This window comes from Xenopus laevis, chromosome 5L, assembly GCF_017654675.1.
Source record: "Xenopus laevis strain J_2021 chromosome 5L, Xenopus_laevis_v10.1, whole genome shotgun sequence".
Classification (NCBI taxonomy): domain Eukaryota; kingdom Metazoa; phylum Chordata; class Amphibia; order Anura; family Pipidae; genus Xenopus; species Xenopus laevis.
The window spans coordinates 58,554,860-58,574,200 of NC_054379.1; the positions used below are offsets into that span (position 1 = coordinate 58,554,860).

At 41.5% G+C, this 19,341-nt stretch overlaps 1 protein-coding gene across 6 annotated transcripts in view; it reads left to right on the top strand.

Annotated features, from left to right (window-relative positions):
- The window catches only part of ggps1.L (geranylgeranyl diphosphate synthase 1 L homeolog), a 38,598-nt gene extending 20,521 nt beyond the window's left edge, over positions 1-18,077 (top strand). For 3 of the 6 annotated variants that reach the window (XM_018261552.2, NM_001097944.1, XM_018261551.2), the window contains exons 3-4: positions 15,205-15,275; positions 17,278-18,077. In XM_018261552.2, the coding sequence (XP_018117041.1) occupies positions 15,205-15,275; positions 17,278-18,027 (821 nt within the window). In that variant the 3' untranslated portion in view covers positions 18,028-18,077. The remainder of the gene's footprint in view (positions 1-15,204; positions 15,276-17,277) is intronic. The other 3 variants (XM_018261554.2, XM_018261556.2, XM_018261555.2) reach the window with 1 other exon arrangement.
- Positions 18,078-19,341: the final 1,264 nt, after the last annotated feature.

The window sequence follows — 19,341 nt, forward strand, 5'->3', positions numbered from 1 at the left end:
ACGGGGTACCCCCTCAGTCAGACGGGCCTGTCCTAGGGGGAAGGCTACGTCGATTTGCGGATAATTGGCTCATGATTACACAAGACTCTTGGATTCACAAGGTGGTCACACTGGGTTATCACCTAGAATTTTCGTCTACCACCTCGAAAAATTTTTATGTCAAGGCTCCCACTGGAAACAGCAAAGCGCAAGGCTTTTCCAGAGGTGATAACATTCCTCCTTCAGGCGGAATTAATTGCCCCTGTGCCTCCAGCGGAGCAATTCAAGGGCTATTATACCAATCTGTTCATGGTTCCCAAAAAAAGACGGATCGGTTTGTCTGGTACTGGATTTACAGGAACTCAACAAGTTCATTTGACCACGAAAATTCAAGATGGAATCCCTCAGATCCATCATCGCGGCAATGAGTACGGGCCTATTCTTGCCCTCCCTCGACATCAAAGACGCTTACCTACATGTGCCAATTTTCCCTCCACATCAGAGATTCTTACGCTTTGCCTTCCAAAACTGTAATTTCCAATTTACAGCCCTACCCTTTGGACTAACATCAGCTCCCAGGGTCTTTAAAAAGATCATGGCAGTGGTCACAGCAGAAATCAGAAGCACGTGTCCATCACTCCATATCTGGACGACCTACTGATCGAAGTGCCCTCCTTGAAGGAGGCACATCAATCACTAAAGCTCTCTATGGTCAAACTGAAGGAACTCGGTTGTTGCCTCAACTTGGAAAAGTCTTCCCTAAGGGCTATTCCACACGGGGAGATAGCCACGCGTTTGCGGTCGCGGCGACAAAGCGCCGCGCCAGTCGCGGCGACCGGCGCAGGCGACAGTTTTGTATGGGCGCCTATGTAAAAACGCCTGTGCTAACCACACGAGGCGATGCGCTTTTCAACAGTCGCCTGAAAATGCCTGGCGAGGCATTTTCAGGCGACTGTTGAAAAGCGCATCGCCTCGTGTGGTTAGCACAGGCGTTTTTACATAGGCGCCCATACAAAACTGTCGCCTGCGCCGGTCGCGGCGACTGGCGCGGCGCTTTGTCGCCGCGACCGCAAACGCGTGGCTATCTCCCCGTGTGGAATAGCCCTAACTCCCAGTCAGTACATGATTTTTCTCGGGATGCAGTTTAACTCGTTGACACAGATTTCTCTGCCTCAGGAGAAGATTCTGCACCTTCAATCACTTGACAACTCTATACTAGCAGAGTTGAGCCATACAATCCGGTTCTATATGAGGGATCCTGGTGGTCATGGTATCATCGATAGAAGCAGTTCCCCTTGCTCAGTATCATCTCAGGAAGCTTCAATGGAACATACTATAGACATCTCACCTCTCCACCAGCCAGGCCTCCATGGAGACTGCTGACAGATCCTAGTGGTCACTAAAAAAGGAAGTCTTTCAAGAGATAACGTTAAGATGGGGAGTACCAGAGGTGGACCTAATGGCAACGTGACACAACAGGAAGGTGCCAAAGTTCTTTGCGCGTTGCCTGGACCCTCTGGCGGAAGCAGTGGACACTCTGACTACACCCTGGAATTTTTGTGTGGTGTATGCCTTTCCCCCACTGCCATTAGTTCCTAGAAAAACAATAAAAAAGTTAAAGAGGGAACAAACCACTCTTATTCTGATAGCTCCAAGGTGGCCACGGCAAATGTAGTTTCCAGACCTCCTAAATCTCTCAATAGCGCAACCCTGGCCCCTGCTCGCCCATCCAGACCCTCTTCATCAAGGGCCGATTCGTCATCCCAGCATAGCCATTCTCAGTTTGACGTGTGGCTCTTGAAACCCGAATATTGAAGCGGAAGGGTGCACATCATGCAATCAGCACAAAAAACAGTATCGGCCAAGACACACTACAGAGTTTGGGCAACATACCACCAGTGGTGTCTAAGACACAAAACTGATTTTGAGACATTCTTGGTACCAAACTTTGCTAGAGTTCGAATCGCAAATTTACCCCTCTCCGTTCTTTTCATAGAAGACTGGCACTTCTGCCGGATATTAAAACATTAGTACAGGGGGTGGCTCACATAGCTCCCCCTGTAGCCACATGATACCTGTCCTTGGTCTTAAGGGCGCTGCAACATTCTCCAATCGAACCGATGGCTTCAATCCCACTTCAGTGGATCACTTGAAGACAGTTTTCCTACTGGCAATCGCTTCAGCAAAGCAGGTTTCAGAACTCAGTGCTCTATCCTGCAGATCACCCCTCCTCACTTTCCACCATGATAGAGCAGTCCTTCGCACAGTACCTTAATTTCTGAAAAGATAGTTTCAATTTTCCATCTAAACCAGGAAATTACTATTCTAACGTTATGCCCATCTCTGGCTAATCCCAAGAAAGTAGCACTGCACTCTCTGGACCCTGTCAGGGCTCTCAAGTTCTACCTACCTACACTGTTTCCTGTGTCCCCCAAACAGACAATGGAGATTTTGTGGACTCACCGTTAAATCTTTCTCTTAAGTCAGACACAGGACTTCCCTCCCTGATTGGAGTCCCACTGTTTTCATTAGACATGGTTTGGCATTAGCCAACAGTTTTGTTCATTGATTTTTACTTGGGTCATGTTTTTTGACCTTTATTACAAACTGATGAGGGCTCCGCCCAGTGGAGGGGTATAGCCAGTGGAGGAGGAGCTACTTATTCTTTTCGTTGTGGCCTACCTTCTAGTGATACTAGCTACTGTTTCCTGTGTCCCCAAGCGACTGTAGAGAGAGAGATTTAACGGTGAGTCCACAAAATCTCCTTATTTGGTATTTGTGCTGTCAGGAGACACAGAACTTTCCATATCTGCTGTGTTCTCATACATAAAATAAATTATCTTTCTGTTATATGTGATTGTACTATGTGAAACATGATTTTTCATTTTATTAGACACTTAGAAGCCTACCGTATATACTCGAGTATAAGCCGAGGTACCTAATTTTACCTACGAAAACTGGGAAAACTTATTGACTCTAGTATAAGCCTAGACACAACTACAGCCCTGTCTCCCAGCAGCGCACATTCTGCCAAAGCGACCCCCCCAGCCATCAACCGGACTTCTTTGCAAAGTTGATGGTGACAGAATTGCCAAACGGATTACTGTGTGCATTGTCCCACTGTCCCACTACCATGTGCAGAGGGTGCTGTGTGATATTGCCATCACTGTTAATCTTTCGTATAACCAACAGAGGGTGCTGTGTGATATTGCAGTCACTGTTATTCTTTAATATAACCAACAGAGGGTGCTGTGTGATATTGCCATCACTGTTAATCTTTCGTATAACCAACAGTGGGTGCTGTGTGATATTGCCATCACTGTTAATCTTTCGTATAACCAACAGAGGGTGCTGTGTGATATTGCAGTCACTGTTATTCTTTCATATAACCAACAGAGGGTGCTGTGTGATATTGCAGTCACTGTTATTCTTCCATATAACCAACAGATGGCGCTGTGTGATATTGCAGTCACTGTTATTCTTTCATATAACCAACAGAGGGTGCTGTGTGATATTGCAGTCACTGTTATTCTTTCATATAACCAACAGAGGGCACACTGTTATTCTTTCATATAACCAACAGAGGGTGCTGTGTGATATTGCAGTCACTGTTATTCTTTAATATAACCAACAGAGGGCGCTGTGTGATATTGCCATCACTGTTAATCCTTCATATAACCAACAGAGGGCGCTGTGTGATATTGCAGTCACTGTTATTCTTTAATATAACCAACAGAGGGCGCTGTGTGATATTGCAGTCACTGTTATTCTTTCATATAACCAACAGAGGGCGCTGTGTGATATTGCAGTCACTGTTATTCTTTCATATAACCAACAGAGGGCGCACTGTTATTCTTTCATATAACCAACAGAGGGCATTGTGGGATATTGCAGTCTCTCCCCAAGTGAACTGTTGGTATAGGAATGATTAAAAGTGACTGCAATCTCAGCTACTCGGGTCGGGTACCGCTGACCCGAGTATAAGCCGATGTAGACTTTTTCAGCACATAAGGGATGCTGAAAAACTCGGCTTATACTTGGGTATATACGGTATATCTTTTTACAGAAGCGGAATTACACCAAAATTCTAGCATATGTTGGAAACTCAGGTTGTCCTGAAAAAACATATATATATTGTTTTCCTGGGTAAACTAAAAGACCCCCCCCAGGAAAGGCCCTTAAAGTGAAAGAGTGCAAATTGTCTAAAAACTGCTTGGCAGTAAATGTTTGCATTTAGGACAAATCGGCTGGCAAGGTAAGGGTAAAAAACTACAAGTCTGTTGGGACAGAAGCTGCATTTAATGAATATAAACACTATAATAAATGTTGTAAAACTACAATCCGGAAGGCAAAGAAAGGAAATGAAGAGTGCACTGTGGCTGAGGCCAAGACTAACCCCAAAAAGTTTTTTAAGTTTATTAATAGTAAAAAGATGCGGGTTATTTGAAGGCTTGTTAAAGGATCATATTCAAAATGTCCTAGTGAATTGCATTATGAGCAGCAATCAGCATGACTTTATGAAGGAAAGGTCATGTCAGACAAATTTGATTGCTTTTTATGATGAGGTAAGTAAGATGCTGGACAGTAGGGGGGGCAGTAGGTGTGATCTATGTGGATTTTCGGAAAACTTCTTTGGAGCAGGCACTCAATGTAGGCAAACTTTCACCAGGCAGTCAGTTGAAGGTAAAAGGAGTTTATTGTGTCCACAGCCTTTTTGGATTTTACCAAAGCGTTTGATACCGTGCCCCACAAACAACTGCTTTCTAAACTAAGGTCTGTTGGGCTTAATGAAGTCGTTTGCACATGGATAGGAAACTGGCTACAGGATAGGGTACAGAGGGTTGTTAATGGTACATTCTCCACTTGGAGTAAGGTTCTTAGTGGGGTCCCTCAGGGCTCGGTATTGGGTCCACTTTTATTTAACTTGTTCATTAATGACTTAGGGGAGGGTATTGTAAGTAAAGTATCAGTGTTTGCAGATGACACAAAAACTTTCCAGCCCAATTAATTCCATCCATGATGTGGAGCTTGCAACAGGATCTTGACAAACTGGCAATCTGGGCAGCTACCTGTAAGTGAAAAATGAGATTCATTGTTGATAAATGTAAAGTCATGCACCTGGGATGTAAAAGTATCCAAGCATCCATTCTTCCACTTTATAGAGCACTGGTAAGGCCCCATCTAGAATATACTGTACAGTTTTGGTCTCTAGTGCTCAAACAGGACATTATTGTATCAGAGAGGGTACAGAGAAGGGCAACTAAGCTGGTAAAAGTTATGCATAATCTTAGCTATGAGGAAAAACTGGCCAAGTTAGGGATGTTCACACTGGAGAAGAGGCCCTTGGATGGATACTGACACAATCCTTTCAAAAATCATAGGAACAGCATAGGTCAGTATTAAGTAGGTGCTGCACCCGCAATAGTTCCCCTCAAAGCCGCCCCCAGCTTCTGTGCTTTTCCAGTGACGCTGGGCTGGGGGTGGCGCGATCCTTCCATAGGCTAGTTACAAATGAAAACAGGACTTCAGCCTATGGAAGGATCGCTCCCCCCACAGCCCAGTGTCACAAAGCAAGTCAGAAGATCCGTTAGTGTCAGAGGGTCGGCTGTGCAAAAGTTCACAGGGCTGGGGGCGTCTTTGAGGGGACCTATTACAGGTGCAGCAAATACTTGATACTGACATGTACCTATGATTTTTATAGGAACTTGTCAGTATAGCTTTAAGGGGTTATATGATAACTATGTATAGATATATAAGGGGATCATATAATAATTTCTCTAATGCTTTATTTACCAGTAGTTCTTTCCAGCTGACAAGAGGGCATCCATTCCAATTAGAAGAAAGGAGGTTCCGGCTAAATATTCAGAAGGGTTTTTTTTTTACAGTGAGAGCTGTGAAGATGTGGAATTCTCTCCCTGAATCAGTTGTTCAGGCTGATACATTAGATAGCTTTAAGAAGGGGTTGGATGGCTTTTTAGCAAGTGAGGGAATACAGGCAAATGGAAGATAGCTCGTAGTACAAGTTGATCCAGGTACTAGTTCGATTGCTATTTAAGAGTCAGGAAGGAATTTTTTCCTCTCTGAGGCAAATTGGAAAGGCTTCAATCAAAAGGGTTTTTCGTCTTCCTCTGTATCAACTAACAGTTAAGCAGGTTATATATAGACTTAAAAAGTTGAACTTGATGGACATGTGTCTACTATACTATTATTATACGATGGTACTGTGACAAAGATTTGTTGTCTGATCCTGCTACATGTCTTCATTTATTTTTTAATAAAATTATAAATAAAATGATCTTTTTTTGTTTGAAATAAAAAAATGTAAAAAGTAAATTTTTATAAGTTTAAAGGTAACTTTATCTACTTGGCTTGAAATAGACCCTGCACACTTGTTAAAGTCAGCCTTAGTTGATAGTACAGGTTAGGGACCTGTTATCCAGAATGCTTTGGGACCTGGGGTTTTCTGGATAATGGATCTTTCTGTAATTTGGATCTTCATATTGTAAGTCTACTAGAAAATCATGTAAATATTAAATAGCCAGACTAATGGCTTCCACGGATCACCTGTGGTACAGGGGAAACAGGCCATGCCTACTTGCAAATTCAGGGATAGCAATATAAGTGAACCAGTACCATAGCTGTCTGCTCACATAGAGTAGCAGTAATGGAAACAACATAAAAACACCAGATCATAGGTAGGATGTTGCGTTACCCCCAAGGGCTGCCTCTGGACCCTATAGTTGGTTTCTTGGAACAGCTTAAAGAAATATGTATCACAGTATCCATTTTATGAGATGCTGGCAGCTTTAAACTATCCTTGACAGGATTTTTTATGGATATTTTTAATAGACTGCTAAACCCTGGTACCTAGGAGCAGTCCTATGATGTCTGTCAATGGCTCTTTTCTAGTGGGCACCAACAAATATATTAGGTTACTGCACCTTTTGCTAACCCTGGTCTCTCTGTCTGCAGGACAGGACTTTGGGCTGCAGCAAACCCTGATCTGGGAATATTAGTGGTCTTTACAGTGATATCAGTGAAATTCCCAACACATTCAAGTCTCAATCACTGTAGCAGCAAGATGTAATGGGCATTTAATGAAGACAGACGCAGCAAAGACCCCATTGCAAAATCTCCCCAGTGCTGGGTTATGCTGCCTTAACCAGGGCAGGCCTAACAGCACAGGAGTGGATAAGGTGGAAATCAAAGTATTCAGAAAATGTTCCTCCCACACACGCCTCAAGTTTAGGGGTTACTGATGTAACTAAGCCATTGCCAAGGGGATTTTCATCTATTGACAGGAGAGGAATGGAAGGGACAGACATTTTAGCAGCAAAAGTTGGGTCAACAAAGTTCCCAGCAGCCCCTGAATCAATGAAAACCTTAACAGAAACGTGTGTTATTCCAGGACTGTCAGGGAGCCGGGAGCTCCCTCCAGGGAGGTAGTCTGGATCAAGGAGGAAGCCCTCTTGAGGGTGCAAGGTCGCGGTATCCAAAGGGTTAAGCAAGGCCAAAGTCCAGGCAAGAGTTCAGTGGCAGGCAGAACAGGATCAAATAACAAGAGTCTAGGCAGAGGGTCAAAACCAAGGCAGGAGCAGGAATCAGGATACAGGAAAACAGGAACCCAGGTTCAGGGTAGCAGAACCTATTCTAGGGCGCCCTTCTGGCGTCCTGGGCGCCCTTTTATAGTTGAATTTGGCGCAATAGTGACGTCACTGGCGTCCTTACGCCGGCGTGCTTGTGCCGGCGTGTTTTACGCATGTGTCAGCGTTGCGGTGCTGGCATCCCAGCGTCCACGTGGGCCGACAGGGCGCCGCCATTTTGGATTCTTCGCCGCCGGGAGCAGACGCGTCTCTTCGTGCTCCCGGCGGCCTTGACAAGGACAGAGTAACATGAACACAAATCCTAGAACTAGTGTTACAGGGAGCACAAATACAGCCCAAATGAATCTCCCCAACTTCATACAGGCTCAGGAGTTTTCCCACTTTTACTGGGCAGGTACAGACTAAATGGCCTTTAGTACTACAGTACATGCAGAGGCCCTGGGAACGTCTGCAAAATCATTAGGCAAGTGTCAGCTCAGCGGTCCAAATCTGTATGGGATCCTCAGGGGATTGAACAAGAGTAAAAGATTTAGAGGGAATAAAGACCTTACTGCTAGGAACATAACCAGGCTGTGAAATCTTCTCCTGATGCCTTTCCATTAATCTGGGATCCACCCAGCTAGGTGCATTAAATGGGAACTAAAGTCTAAAATAGAATAATGCTAAAAAATGCTGCATTTTGTATACTAAACATAAACATGAACTTACTGCACCAGAAGCCTAATTAAGCAAATTATTTATGTTTTCAAGGTTGGCAGAGGGGGTCACCATCTTGTAACTTTGTTATACATCTTTGCAAGACAGATGTCGATCAGCCAAACGAGCAGATCTGTCCGTGTATGGCCTGCTTAGACAGGATAGGAATTAGCTGGTTCATATATGAACTGACAAGTTTCTATCCCTTTACTGGATCTGTCGTGTAATTGCCCAATACAGATGGTCCCTGTACTGTTAGAGAAGGTCCTTAGATAGGATAAGAATTAACTTGTTCATATATATCGACTAGTTTCTATCCCTTTACTGGACCTGTCAGGTAATTGCCTAATACAGATTGTCCTTGTACTGTTAGAGAAGGTCCTTAGACAGGATAGGAATTAGCTTTTTCAAATATGAACTGACTAGTTTCTATCCCTATACTGGACCTGTCAGGTAATTGCCCAAAACAGATGGTCCCTGTACTGTTAGAGAAGGTCCCTAGATAGCATAGGCAGCAGAAGATGGTTTTGACAGGGGTGGCCAGGATGAAGGGCAAATGTGCCGCGCGTAGCGCGGCGGCAAAGATTTGACCATGCCCCTTTTTGGTCATTCCCTTTGGACTCCACCCCCTTTCCTGTGTGCTTTCACTGAATTTTCAGGAAAATCAAACCATAGCAGTGGGGGCAAAATTTGCTTAAAGTCTGGCACTGCAGGAAGGGGGTAATAACACCACATGTACAATTTTAACAGAGCTGTGAATGCTGCACTACAAGCGCATTATGGGGTAAAGGGGGAAAAAGATTCTGGCACCTAAAGTACATTACATGCAGAGACTACGGGGTACTAAAAAGACATAAAGGAGCAGTAGGTACTGATCTCCCAAGAACATAATATAGAGAAGGCACCACAAGCACTATAAAGAACATTATATAGTAAGAAGCCGAGGCACTGGCACACCAAATACATACATATAGAACAATGGACAACGGCCACACAAGCAGTAAGATATAGAGAATACTGACAGGCCAAGCATAATAAAAAAGTACAAGAATGCATTATATAGTAAGAATCAGTGAGCACAGGCACTCTCCCAAGTTCTAGCACCTCCCCATGCACTGCCTCACTCTATTGCTCTGCCAAAATGCAAGGTATGAGGAACTGTAGATACAAAAGGGGGGTTGTGGGAGCACCCGCATTGCTAAGTAAAAATATATAGAAGTATAAGGGAAGTGCTACTGCATATCCAAATGGGTCAGTGCACATTCCATGGGTCCCTGCCTAAGTAATTCAGTAGATATGCAAATGCATGTGTTAACAAAGACAGGGGTTTTTAGTTACAAAGTTATGATCATAAATTTGAAAAGCCACCATACCAAGTCAAGGTAAACCCCATATGGCGGTCCCTAACTTGTTAACCTACCAGTTATAGTATTGAGGATCCTGTGTCTCTCTGCATAATAGCATTAGTATAGTAAAAAGTAAAAGTCTGCTGAACCTTGGTTTCTGTCTGAGGGCTAAATCCTCCCCCACTGCTGAATTGCAGCTTTTAAGAGAGAGTGATTGCCCAAATTTTTAAAAAAATGTATAAATATGGTGCAGTTAAAAGCATAGGGCCACTATTAATTAATAGGGGTGGGTATGGGGGGTGCTACAAGCCACAAGAAGCTTAGCCAAAGGAACTGTAGGCCTGGAGCAGTGTGTAACCTGTAGTAGGGAAAGCCATGAAGTGACTGCATTAGTAATGTGAAAAATCTCTCACTACATGGATACCTTTTCTGCTAGTTAGACAGCAATGTTATATTATTATGGGGCAGTTGTACACATTTTCCAATCCCACAGCATCAGCATAATAATAATATATAAACATAGTAATTTAGGTTGAAAAAAGACGTCTAGCCTTTTTAAAACCTGTCTAACTTCTAGCTGATACAAAGGAAGGAGAACAGCCCCTTCTAAAGCTTATCCAATTTGCTTCAAAAAATGTCTTCCTGACTCCAAGATGCAATTAGACCATTTTCTGGATTAACTTTGTACTAAGATCTTTAACCCTGTATTTTCTGTATACCCCCCCACCCAGAAAGCAGGATGGCACAGTAGAAATTCCGTGTATAAATACCCCTAGATCTCATAGCAGAATGGCAACTTAATTTATAAATCCCCCAGAATTCACAGCATAATTGCAACGTCATTTATAAATAACCCCAGAATTCATAGTAGAATGGTAATTCCATGTATAAATACCCCCAGCATTTATATCAAGTTGGGACAGTGGCAATTCCAAATATAAATAAACCCAGAATTTATATCAAGATGTCACAGTGGCAATTCCATGTATAAATGCCCCCAGAATTCATGGCAGGATAGCACCATGGCAATTCCATGTATAAAACCCCCAGAATTCATAGGATGGCAAAGGGGCAATTCCATGTATAAATACCCCCAGAATTCATAGTAGGATGGCACAGTGCAATTCCATGTATAAATACCCCCAGAATTCATGACAGGATGGTACCATGCCAATTCCATGTATAAAACTCCCCAGAACCCATAGCAGGATGGCAAAGGGGCAACTCTATGTATAAATACCCCACAGAACTCATAGAAGGAGAAGAGAAAAGTAGATGAGCACATTGACAAATTGGCAATGATCAGCCACTCACCCTCACCAATGGGTGTTAAAGGGGTTGTTCACTTTTGAGAATACTTTTAGTATGATGTACAGAATAGTATTCTGAGACAATTTGCAATTAGTTTACATCTTTTATTATTTATGTTTTTTGAGTTATTTAGCTTTTTATTCAGCAGCTCTCCAGTTTGCAAATTCAATCTGGTCGCTAGGGTTGAAATTACCCTAGCAACAATGCATTGATTTGAATAATAGACTAGAATATGAATACGAGAGAATAGAAAATGTAGTACTTAAAAAGTAGTATCAATACATTTGTAGCCTTACAGAGCATTTGCTTTTTAAATGGGGTCAGTGACCCCCCTTTGGAAGTTGGAAAGAGACAGAAGAAAAAGGCAAATAATTAAAAAACTATAAAAAATAAATAAGGAAGACCAATTGAAAAGTTGCTTAGAATTGGCCATTCTATAACATACTGAAAGTGAACTTAAAGGGGAACCACACCATTAAGAAATGCATAAAACTATTAAAATAGATTTGCTATAGATTCCTTGGCATAGATTTGCCTGGGGTAAACACGGTTCTAGTTGTCTGCTGTTCCTTTTATTCCTGTCGCTTGCGATTACATTATAATACATTTATAATAAATTAGGGCCAGGGATTGAGACCTTAGCACAGTATTTCCATTTAAATTGTGCCAATACATGTATATCAGAGTCCAGGTATAAGATATATCTGTTACAATGGAAGATGCATGCATCTTCACGTTTCACAAATATATAAGGGATTTTTCTTTAGATAGCATTATTTACCATTAAAATAATCACATGCAATGACGAGTATTGTACCGTAAGATGCATGAGAGGGATGAGAGGCGAAGCTGCATTTTGACGATTTGCGCTGCACAGAGACAACCTTGGATACTGCACTCTATTTGCACTGTATGGAAAGCATGTGCAGGCCTATCCGTGCATTCCTATGTACTCCTTACTCCTGACAGGCGCCAACACGATGATCGCTTCTCTTCCGGACTGCAGCTGTGCGGCAGGCAGAGCTTCCTTTCATTCGCTGGCCACTTCCACTACCGGTTTCTAGGGGGTTTTGCAAAATCGAAGTGGAGAGGCCAGGTAAGGGAGCCAGCCCAGACACGCACCGGCTTAAAAGAAAAAAGGCAAAAAAAAAACCTTAAAAAATGGTTTCAAACTGGAGGAGGAAAATTCTGGGGGGGGGGCACGGCCCCTGTGGCCCCCCCGGTTCTGACGCCTATGCTAGATAGGATAAGAATTAGCTTGTTCTTATATGAACTGACTACTTTATATCAGTTTACTGGACCTGTCATGCAATTGCCCATTACAGATGGTTCATGTACTGTTAGAGAAGGTCCTTAGATAGGATAGGAATTAGCTTGTTCTTATATGAACTGACTAGTTAATAGTGATAGTTAATATCACTATGCTGGACCTGTCATGTTATTTCCCAATACAGATGGTTCATGCACTGTTAGAGAAGGTCCTTAGACAGGATTGGAATTAGCTTGTTCATATATGAACTGACTAGATTCTATCACTATACTGGACCTGTCATGTAATTGCCCAATACAGATGATTCATGCACTGTTAGAGAAGGTCCTAAGATCGGATGGGAATTAGCTTGTACATATATGAACTGATTAGTTTCTATCCCTATTCTGGGCCTGTCAGGTATTTGCCTAATACAGATTGTCCTTGTACTGTTAGAGAAGGTCCTTAGATAGGATAGGAATTAGCTTGTTCTTATATGAACTGCCTAGTTTATATCACTATACTGGACCTGTCATGTAATTGCCCAATACAGATGGTTCATGCACTGTTAGAGAAGATCATTAGATAGAATAGGAATTAGCTTGTTCATATATGAAATGACTAGTTGCTATCCCTTTACTGTATATAGCAAAACAAGAAACCTGTGGCACAACTGATTTGGTTGATTCAGTGATCGGTGTTTTATTCAGCTCACAAAACAAAGCGGCAACATTTCGGGCCTCTGCTGGGCCCTTTGTCAAGCCTAATGGTTTATTACATGTGACAAACATATATAGTGAAAGAGAGGCACAACCCCGCCTCTCACTACACCCCCCTGGGTCAGAGTTCACAGTGTCCATACTTCTGTTATCCTTAGTCCAAAGTCAAAATAATCAAAGTCCAAAAGTGTTGGAAGATTGTAGTTCTGGCACTGATTGACCACAGACAATGTATCGCGAATGTAGCAATAAACCTTGTAACACACTGTGTAAAACATTTAACAAGTGTAAATAAGGTGATAAATCAATTGACACTTAAATTGCAACATGAAGGAAGATAAACTTAATTGGAATTGATCTATACAGGCCTGAGACATCATGTGGTACCTGTGTAACATACAGTACTCAGCACTTTCCTGAGACACTTCATCGTATGCTCCATTCAGTACCGATACTCAGGGTGTTCCATGTGGATCATATTCCTTTGAAAAAAGCGAGACGAGTTAGAAACATGAATATAGAACAAATATCAAATCCATCATTTGTCATATACACCATCAAACAGGACTTCTTACCTAGTACATTATTATTAAATGAATGTTGCTGGGGTATAGTCCCTATTAAGCCCTCGAGGCCAAATCGTATCCAGTCTGTGTATCCATTGCATCTCCAATTTCTTAAGCATCAAAATCCTGTCTCCTCCCCGTCTAGGGACTTCTACTGAGTCAATAACTTGAAAGCGTAATTGGCTTATTGTATGTCTAGCTTCCTGAAAGTGTTCAGGGACAGGGAGAGCAGTCAGTTGTTTACGAATCATGGATTTGTGCTTAGAAATGCGGTCTTTAACCCAGTGGTTTCTCCTATGTAAAGCAGGCCACATGTACATTTTAATAATTAAACCACAAATGTGGAATCACATGTGTAGTAATTTTTTATAGTGTATTTTTTACCCGTGTGTGGGTGATAAAACACATCCCCCTTAGTTACTGAATTACATTGCGTGCAATTAAGACAAGGGAAAGTGCCGAATTTTGGATTACAGAGATAGTTGCTATCCCTTTACTGGACCTGTCATGTAATTGCCCAATACAGATGGTCCCTGTATCATTAGAGAAGGTCCATAGACAGGATAGGAATTAGCTTGTTCATATATGTACTGACTAGTTTTATCCCTGTACTGGACATGTCAGGTAATTGCCTAATACAGATGGTTCCTGTACTGTTAGAGAAGGTCCTTAGATAGGATAGGAATTCGCTTGTTCATATATGCGCATATATATATATATATATATATATATATTCTCTGCACTAATGGCTCAGACTGTTGATACAATGTAAGACAAGCCAGCTGATTAACAGACCTGACTTTGCTGGTGAACTAAGACTTTGGCAACATTGTTTAAAAACTAACAACCAGGAGTTAAGCAAATTCTACTTTTAATAGCAATTGTTCTTACAAATAACTTTAAAAGCACTGAAAATACATTTATATTGGAAAGTTGCTTAGAATTACGTTTTCTTTCATTATGCAAATTTTTATTTTGGGATTGCCCTTTAAGTTATTTGTGAACTAACTAGCAAATAAAATAAAGCAAGCAGGGTGAATTTATGCTCATGTGACCCTAGTTATATTAAAGTATTAATAAACTTTCCTATAAAAGATGTGAAGACTTAAAATGATGCACTAAATGTAAAAGTTACCTATAGTTCATGTTGATCATTTTTAGCACATAGGGCTGCTTTTGTGAGTAATTATTACTTGAAAGTTCTTGATAATGGACTACTGCTGCACAAATATGGCACCCCCCCCCCTCATAAAGGAACATGGGGCAGAGTGTAAAAACTTTGGGCAAATACTATTATAGATGTAAAAAAAAAAGTTTAATTTCTGGTGTCTGTATCTCTTTAAAGAAGTTCTTTATTTTCCAGTCTATGTTTCTGTTAGAAATTATTTCATCTGAATGAAGTTCTCAAAGAATATTCATTTAATGAGAACGTTTCTCAGTTTTGGAATACTTCCTCCAAGGTCAATGCAGTACTTGAGGCTAGGTAAGACAACTGTGCCGCCTTTAGTCTTTGGACAAGTAGCTAGAATATGGTTTAAGGTGGCATAATCTGCTTTGGCATAATCTTCAGAGAATGTTTGTGATATATTATAAACTGTTATATTGAGGGCAGGGGGTGATGTGCATTGGCTGAAGGATATAATGAACCCATTGGTGGATGCTGCCATGGAAAGCTACCAGGAGACAAAAGTTAGGGCAAATATAATTTCCTGTTGGTATTTTATTTTTTTTCAGGTAAGCAGATAAGAACAAAACTTTCTCAAGCCTTCAACCACTGGTTAAATGTTCCAGACGATAAAATACAGGTATACCTCGCTCTGCTTTTTAATTTGTTTATTAATTCACGTAGTATTAATAAATTCTGCCACCTTGCACTCTTATATTACCAATCCAAGATATGTATAGGTGAGGTTATTATTTCATCAAAGCTATTGTATCAATTGATCCATTATTAAGTACTTTATACTGCACATCACAATTTCTTTATGGATTATAACAATGCAATTTTATATAGTACTTGCACTGTATCACTTGCACTGTACATTTTAAAAACAAATAATTTTATCATTCATACACATAACATTTTTTCTCCATCTTTACTAGGGGACACAGCCACCATGGGGTTAAACCCTTCTCTCTCTTCAGGAGACAGGGCACTAAAACGAAACAACCCCTCCCCCTACATCCAGCCATATGTGACCTGCCTTCCTTTTTTTTTTTTTAGTGCCTTATGTTGATTAGAGATCACAGCAGCCCCATGGGCTTCTGTTTTAATTATTTCATTTTATTTGTTTCTCTTTATTTGAATTATGTTATATTTTATGTTCCCCAGTGGAGTTGGTTGGTCTTGGGTGCTAGGCTCCCATGCTGACCAAAGGAGACCTCACTATTGGCTAGGTGAATCTCAGTGCAGACAGATGCATCTAATAGGCCTCACTCTGCCCCACGCAGTCCTCCAGATGGTCTGATAGGGGCTTTCCAACTCTGGAGGGCTCCCGCCATGCAGGTGAAGCATTGCAATGGCAATTCCCCTTCACTAATGGCAGGGAAGCACCAGGTATGTACAATGGTGTTGGGGGAGGGAGCTGAATGGCACAGCCATGTACTTGAGTGGAAAACATTTGTGCAGAAGAGAAGACAATCTTATTTACCCTTGGCAGTATGAGGCAACAAACGGCGGTTATCTTCTGGCGCATCCGGCTTGCCACATGTGATATTCACACTAGTCTTTCTACATGCTCAATGCAGCTCACAAGTTCGCGAGTACAGGCTTGCAGGACTCCATGGAGAGAGTTAAGTCATTGGTTGCTGCAGTGAGCCAAACTCTGAACCTGCAGGGAGATCAGGATTCCCAAGAACAACTGCACTACAAACAACTATTGTCTGTTTTGAATGGGACAAATCTAATAGAAATATTCAGCTATCAAAGCATTTACTTCAAACATTCCCATTTTCCAATAAGGAATCAGAGGGAAAAGTGCTCCACCAGCAGTAAACCCTCAGGTGTCCCAGTTATCTAGCATACCACCATACCAATTTCAGATACAGATTCCTTTAAGGATCATCGAATGGAAGCATTGTTTACATACATTTTTGCATTTGTGGCAAATTTTGTCACCAGCATTCGACAGGGCAGAGGTCAGGAAGGCTGTGGAGGTTTGGGCAGTCCAGTTGATTCAAGAAGTACGAAATGGCATGACAGAGGATGAACTCTATGGTGTTTTAGAAGGATAAAGTGGTGGTGCGCACCAGTCCCGACTTCCTGCCTAAGGTTGTTTTGGAATTCCACAATCAGAAATGTGGAATTCTTTTTGCCCACTGCCCAAATCTGATAAGGAATGGTTGCTTCAGAGAGAGCTGTTCAAGAAATACTATTAGATTTATATTAATGCTCATTTTAAATAGCCCCACATTCAAGTGAGAAATTTGCAATTTAACAGCTTTGAATTGAAACAATAAAAGTGATGTAAAGGCTGTACCTTTCTGGCTAACCAATATGACAGGGAGAACAACCAAGTAATAAGACCTATACATATCCCTGCTTTGAAAAAGTGTGAAAATTATCAGGTTACATAACAGAGAGCAGCTAAGCTCTGTAGAATATAATTGTGTTTTACAGAGCATATCTGTTATCAGATATTTAACCTGGCTACATAGCAGCTTGTTGATATACGCTATAGTTGTGTTTTTGAAGTAAACAGATCAGTTTTACCAGTGCAGGGCACGATGACATTATATTTTAGTTTATAACTTTTTAATGTTTCAGTACAATTTTTAATACATGATGAATTCTGATCTTTCTTATAGGTTATCATTGAGGTGACGGAAATGCTTCACAATGCAAGTTTACTTATTGATGACATTGAAGATAACTCAAAACTTCGTCGGGGCTTTCCAGTTGCTCACAGTATATATGGCATCCCATCTGTAATAAATTCTGCTAACTATGTATATTTCCTTGGTTTGGAGAAAGTCTTAACTATGAATCATCCAAATGCTGTACATGTTTTCACGCAGCAGTTACTTGAACTTCACAGAGGCCAGGGACTGGATATTTATTGGAGAGACACTTACACTTGCCCCAGTGAAGCAGAGTACAAGGCTATGGTACTGCAAAAGACAGGAGGACTATTTGGATTAGCAGTAGGACTTATGCAGTTGTTTTCATCCAATGATAAAGACTTAAAGCCACTTCTTAATACACTTGGTTTATTTTTTCAAATTAGAGATGATTATGCCAATTTAAACTCTAAGGAGTATAGTGAAAATAAAAGCTTTTGTGAAGACCTAACAGAAGGAAAGTTTTCATTTCCCACCATACATGCTATTTGGTCACGACCTGAAAGTACTCAAGTCCAAAATATACTTCGACAAAGGACAGAGAATGTAGACATCAAAACATATTGTGTTCATTATTTAGAGAAGGTTGGCTCTTTTGAATACACAAGAGTAACTCTACGAGAATTAGAAGCTGAAGCATATAAACAAATAGAATCACTAGGTGGAAACCCTCAGCTGGTATCATTAATTGAACAACTTAGTGAAATGTATCAGTGATGTTTTGAGTTTTTCTTTTTTATGAATTAAAATCGAGTTTGTTTAATATATATATATATATATCATGTGTTTATTATTATATCTGACTTAAGAGTTCAGTTTTAGTGGTACTGTATATACTCAAGTATAAGCTGACCCGAGTATAAGGCGAGGTACCTAATTTTACCTAGAAAAACTGGGAAAACTTATTGACTCGAGTATAAGTCTAGGGTGAGAAATGATGGACTGGGAGACTTGGCACTCTATTACTAAATACTCCCATAGTTCACAAAAAGATGGCACAGCAGCAAGTACATTTATAAATACCCCCAGATATCATAGCAGAATGGCACAGATTTAATGCCTGCACTGCTCTCTGGCTTTAACTAGAAAGTGGACCAGTAGCCAGCACAATAATCCAGGGACAACTTAACAGAGGCACTGACTGACCATGTGGGTGGGAAGGTGGTGAGAAGGCTGCAGACTGCAGTGCTAATGTGATAGTAGCAGCTCCTTCCTTGCTTCCTTTTCTCCCAAGCTGAAAACCGTTTTTAGTGCTCCTGGCCAATCAGACGCTCCACAGCTGCTGGTAGCGCTCTCTTCTTCTCCTTGTCACTGCCGAAGTAATTTGATCCTGCAGCAGAGACTGTGACAAGGGAGGAGGAGCGGCAGCAAGGGAAGCTGTGAAAAGAAAAGTCTGCTGCAGAGAAGAAAAGCTCAGAGGGAGCTGGAGACAAAATCAGTGCAGTCTGGTGGGTGATGAATGTGACTGCTACTGTCTTTGATTCCCGGAAATACAACTCGGCAACGGAGTGTTTCAATCAGGGCCGCATTGATCTCCATCCCGGGCCGCAGGTTGCACCCCTGAATAGTACCTCTACTGTGCGCCAGTACTTACGGTAGGAAGCGATGGATCAGGGCAGTCTTGCCGATCCCACGGATGCAGGGCCCCATCAGGGATGCAGGGGCCACGGAGGAGCTCCTGAAGCGCAGTCTGTTTTGCAGCCTTTTGCGTACTGACTTGAGTATAAGCCAAGGTAGAGTTTTTCAGCAAATTTTGGGTACTGAAAAACTCGGCTTATACTCGAGTATATACGGTATGTAATAATAAAAAATATGAGCCCAAGGAAACATACAGGTTTGCAATTTTTTAAGCACCTTATTTAAGCACCTGAGTGCAAGAAATGAGAATATTGCACAACATTTTTTAAAGACAAGGAATCCAGAACAATGAAGTGTGAGTGAGAATGGTGATTCCACAAGTTTAGCTGCACAATTAATGTTTTATGGGCACAAAGAAGCAGAAAGCGTAACGTGTAACTGAAAATACAATGA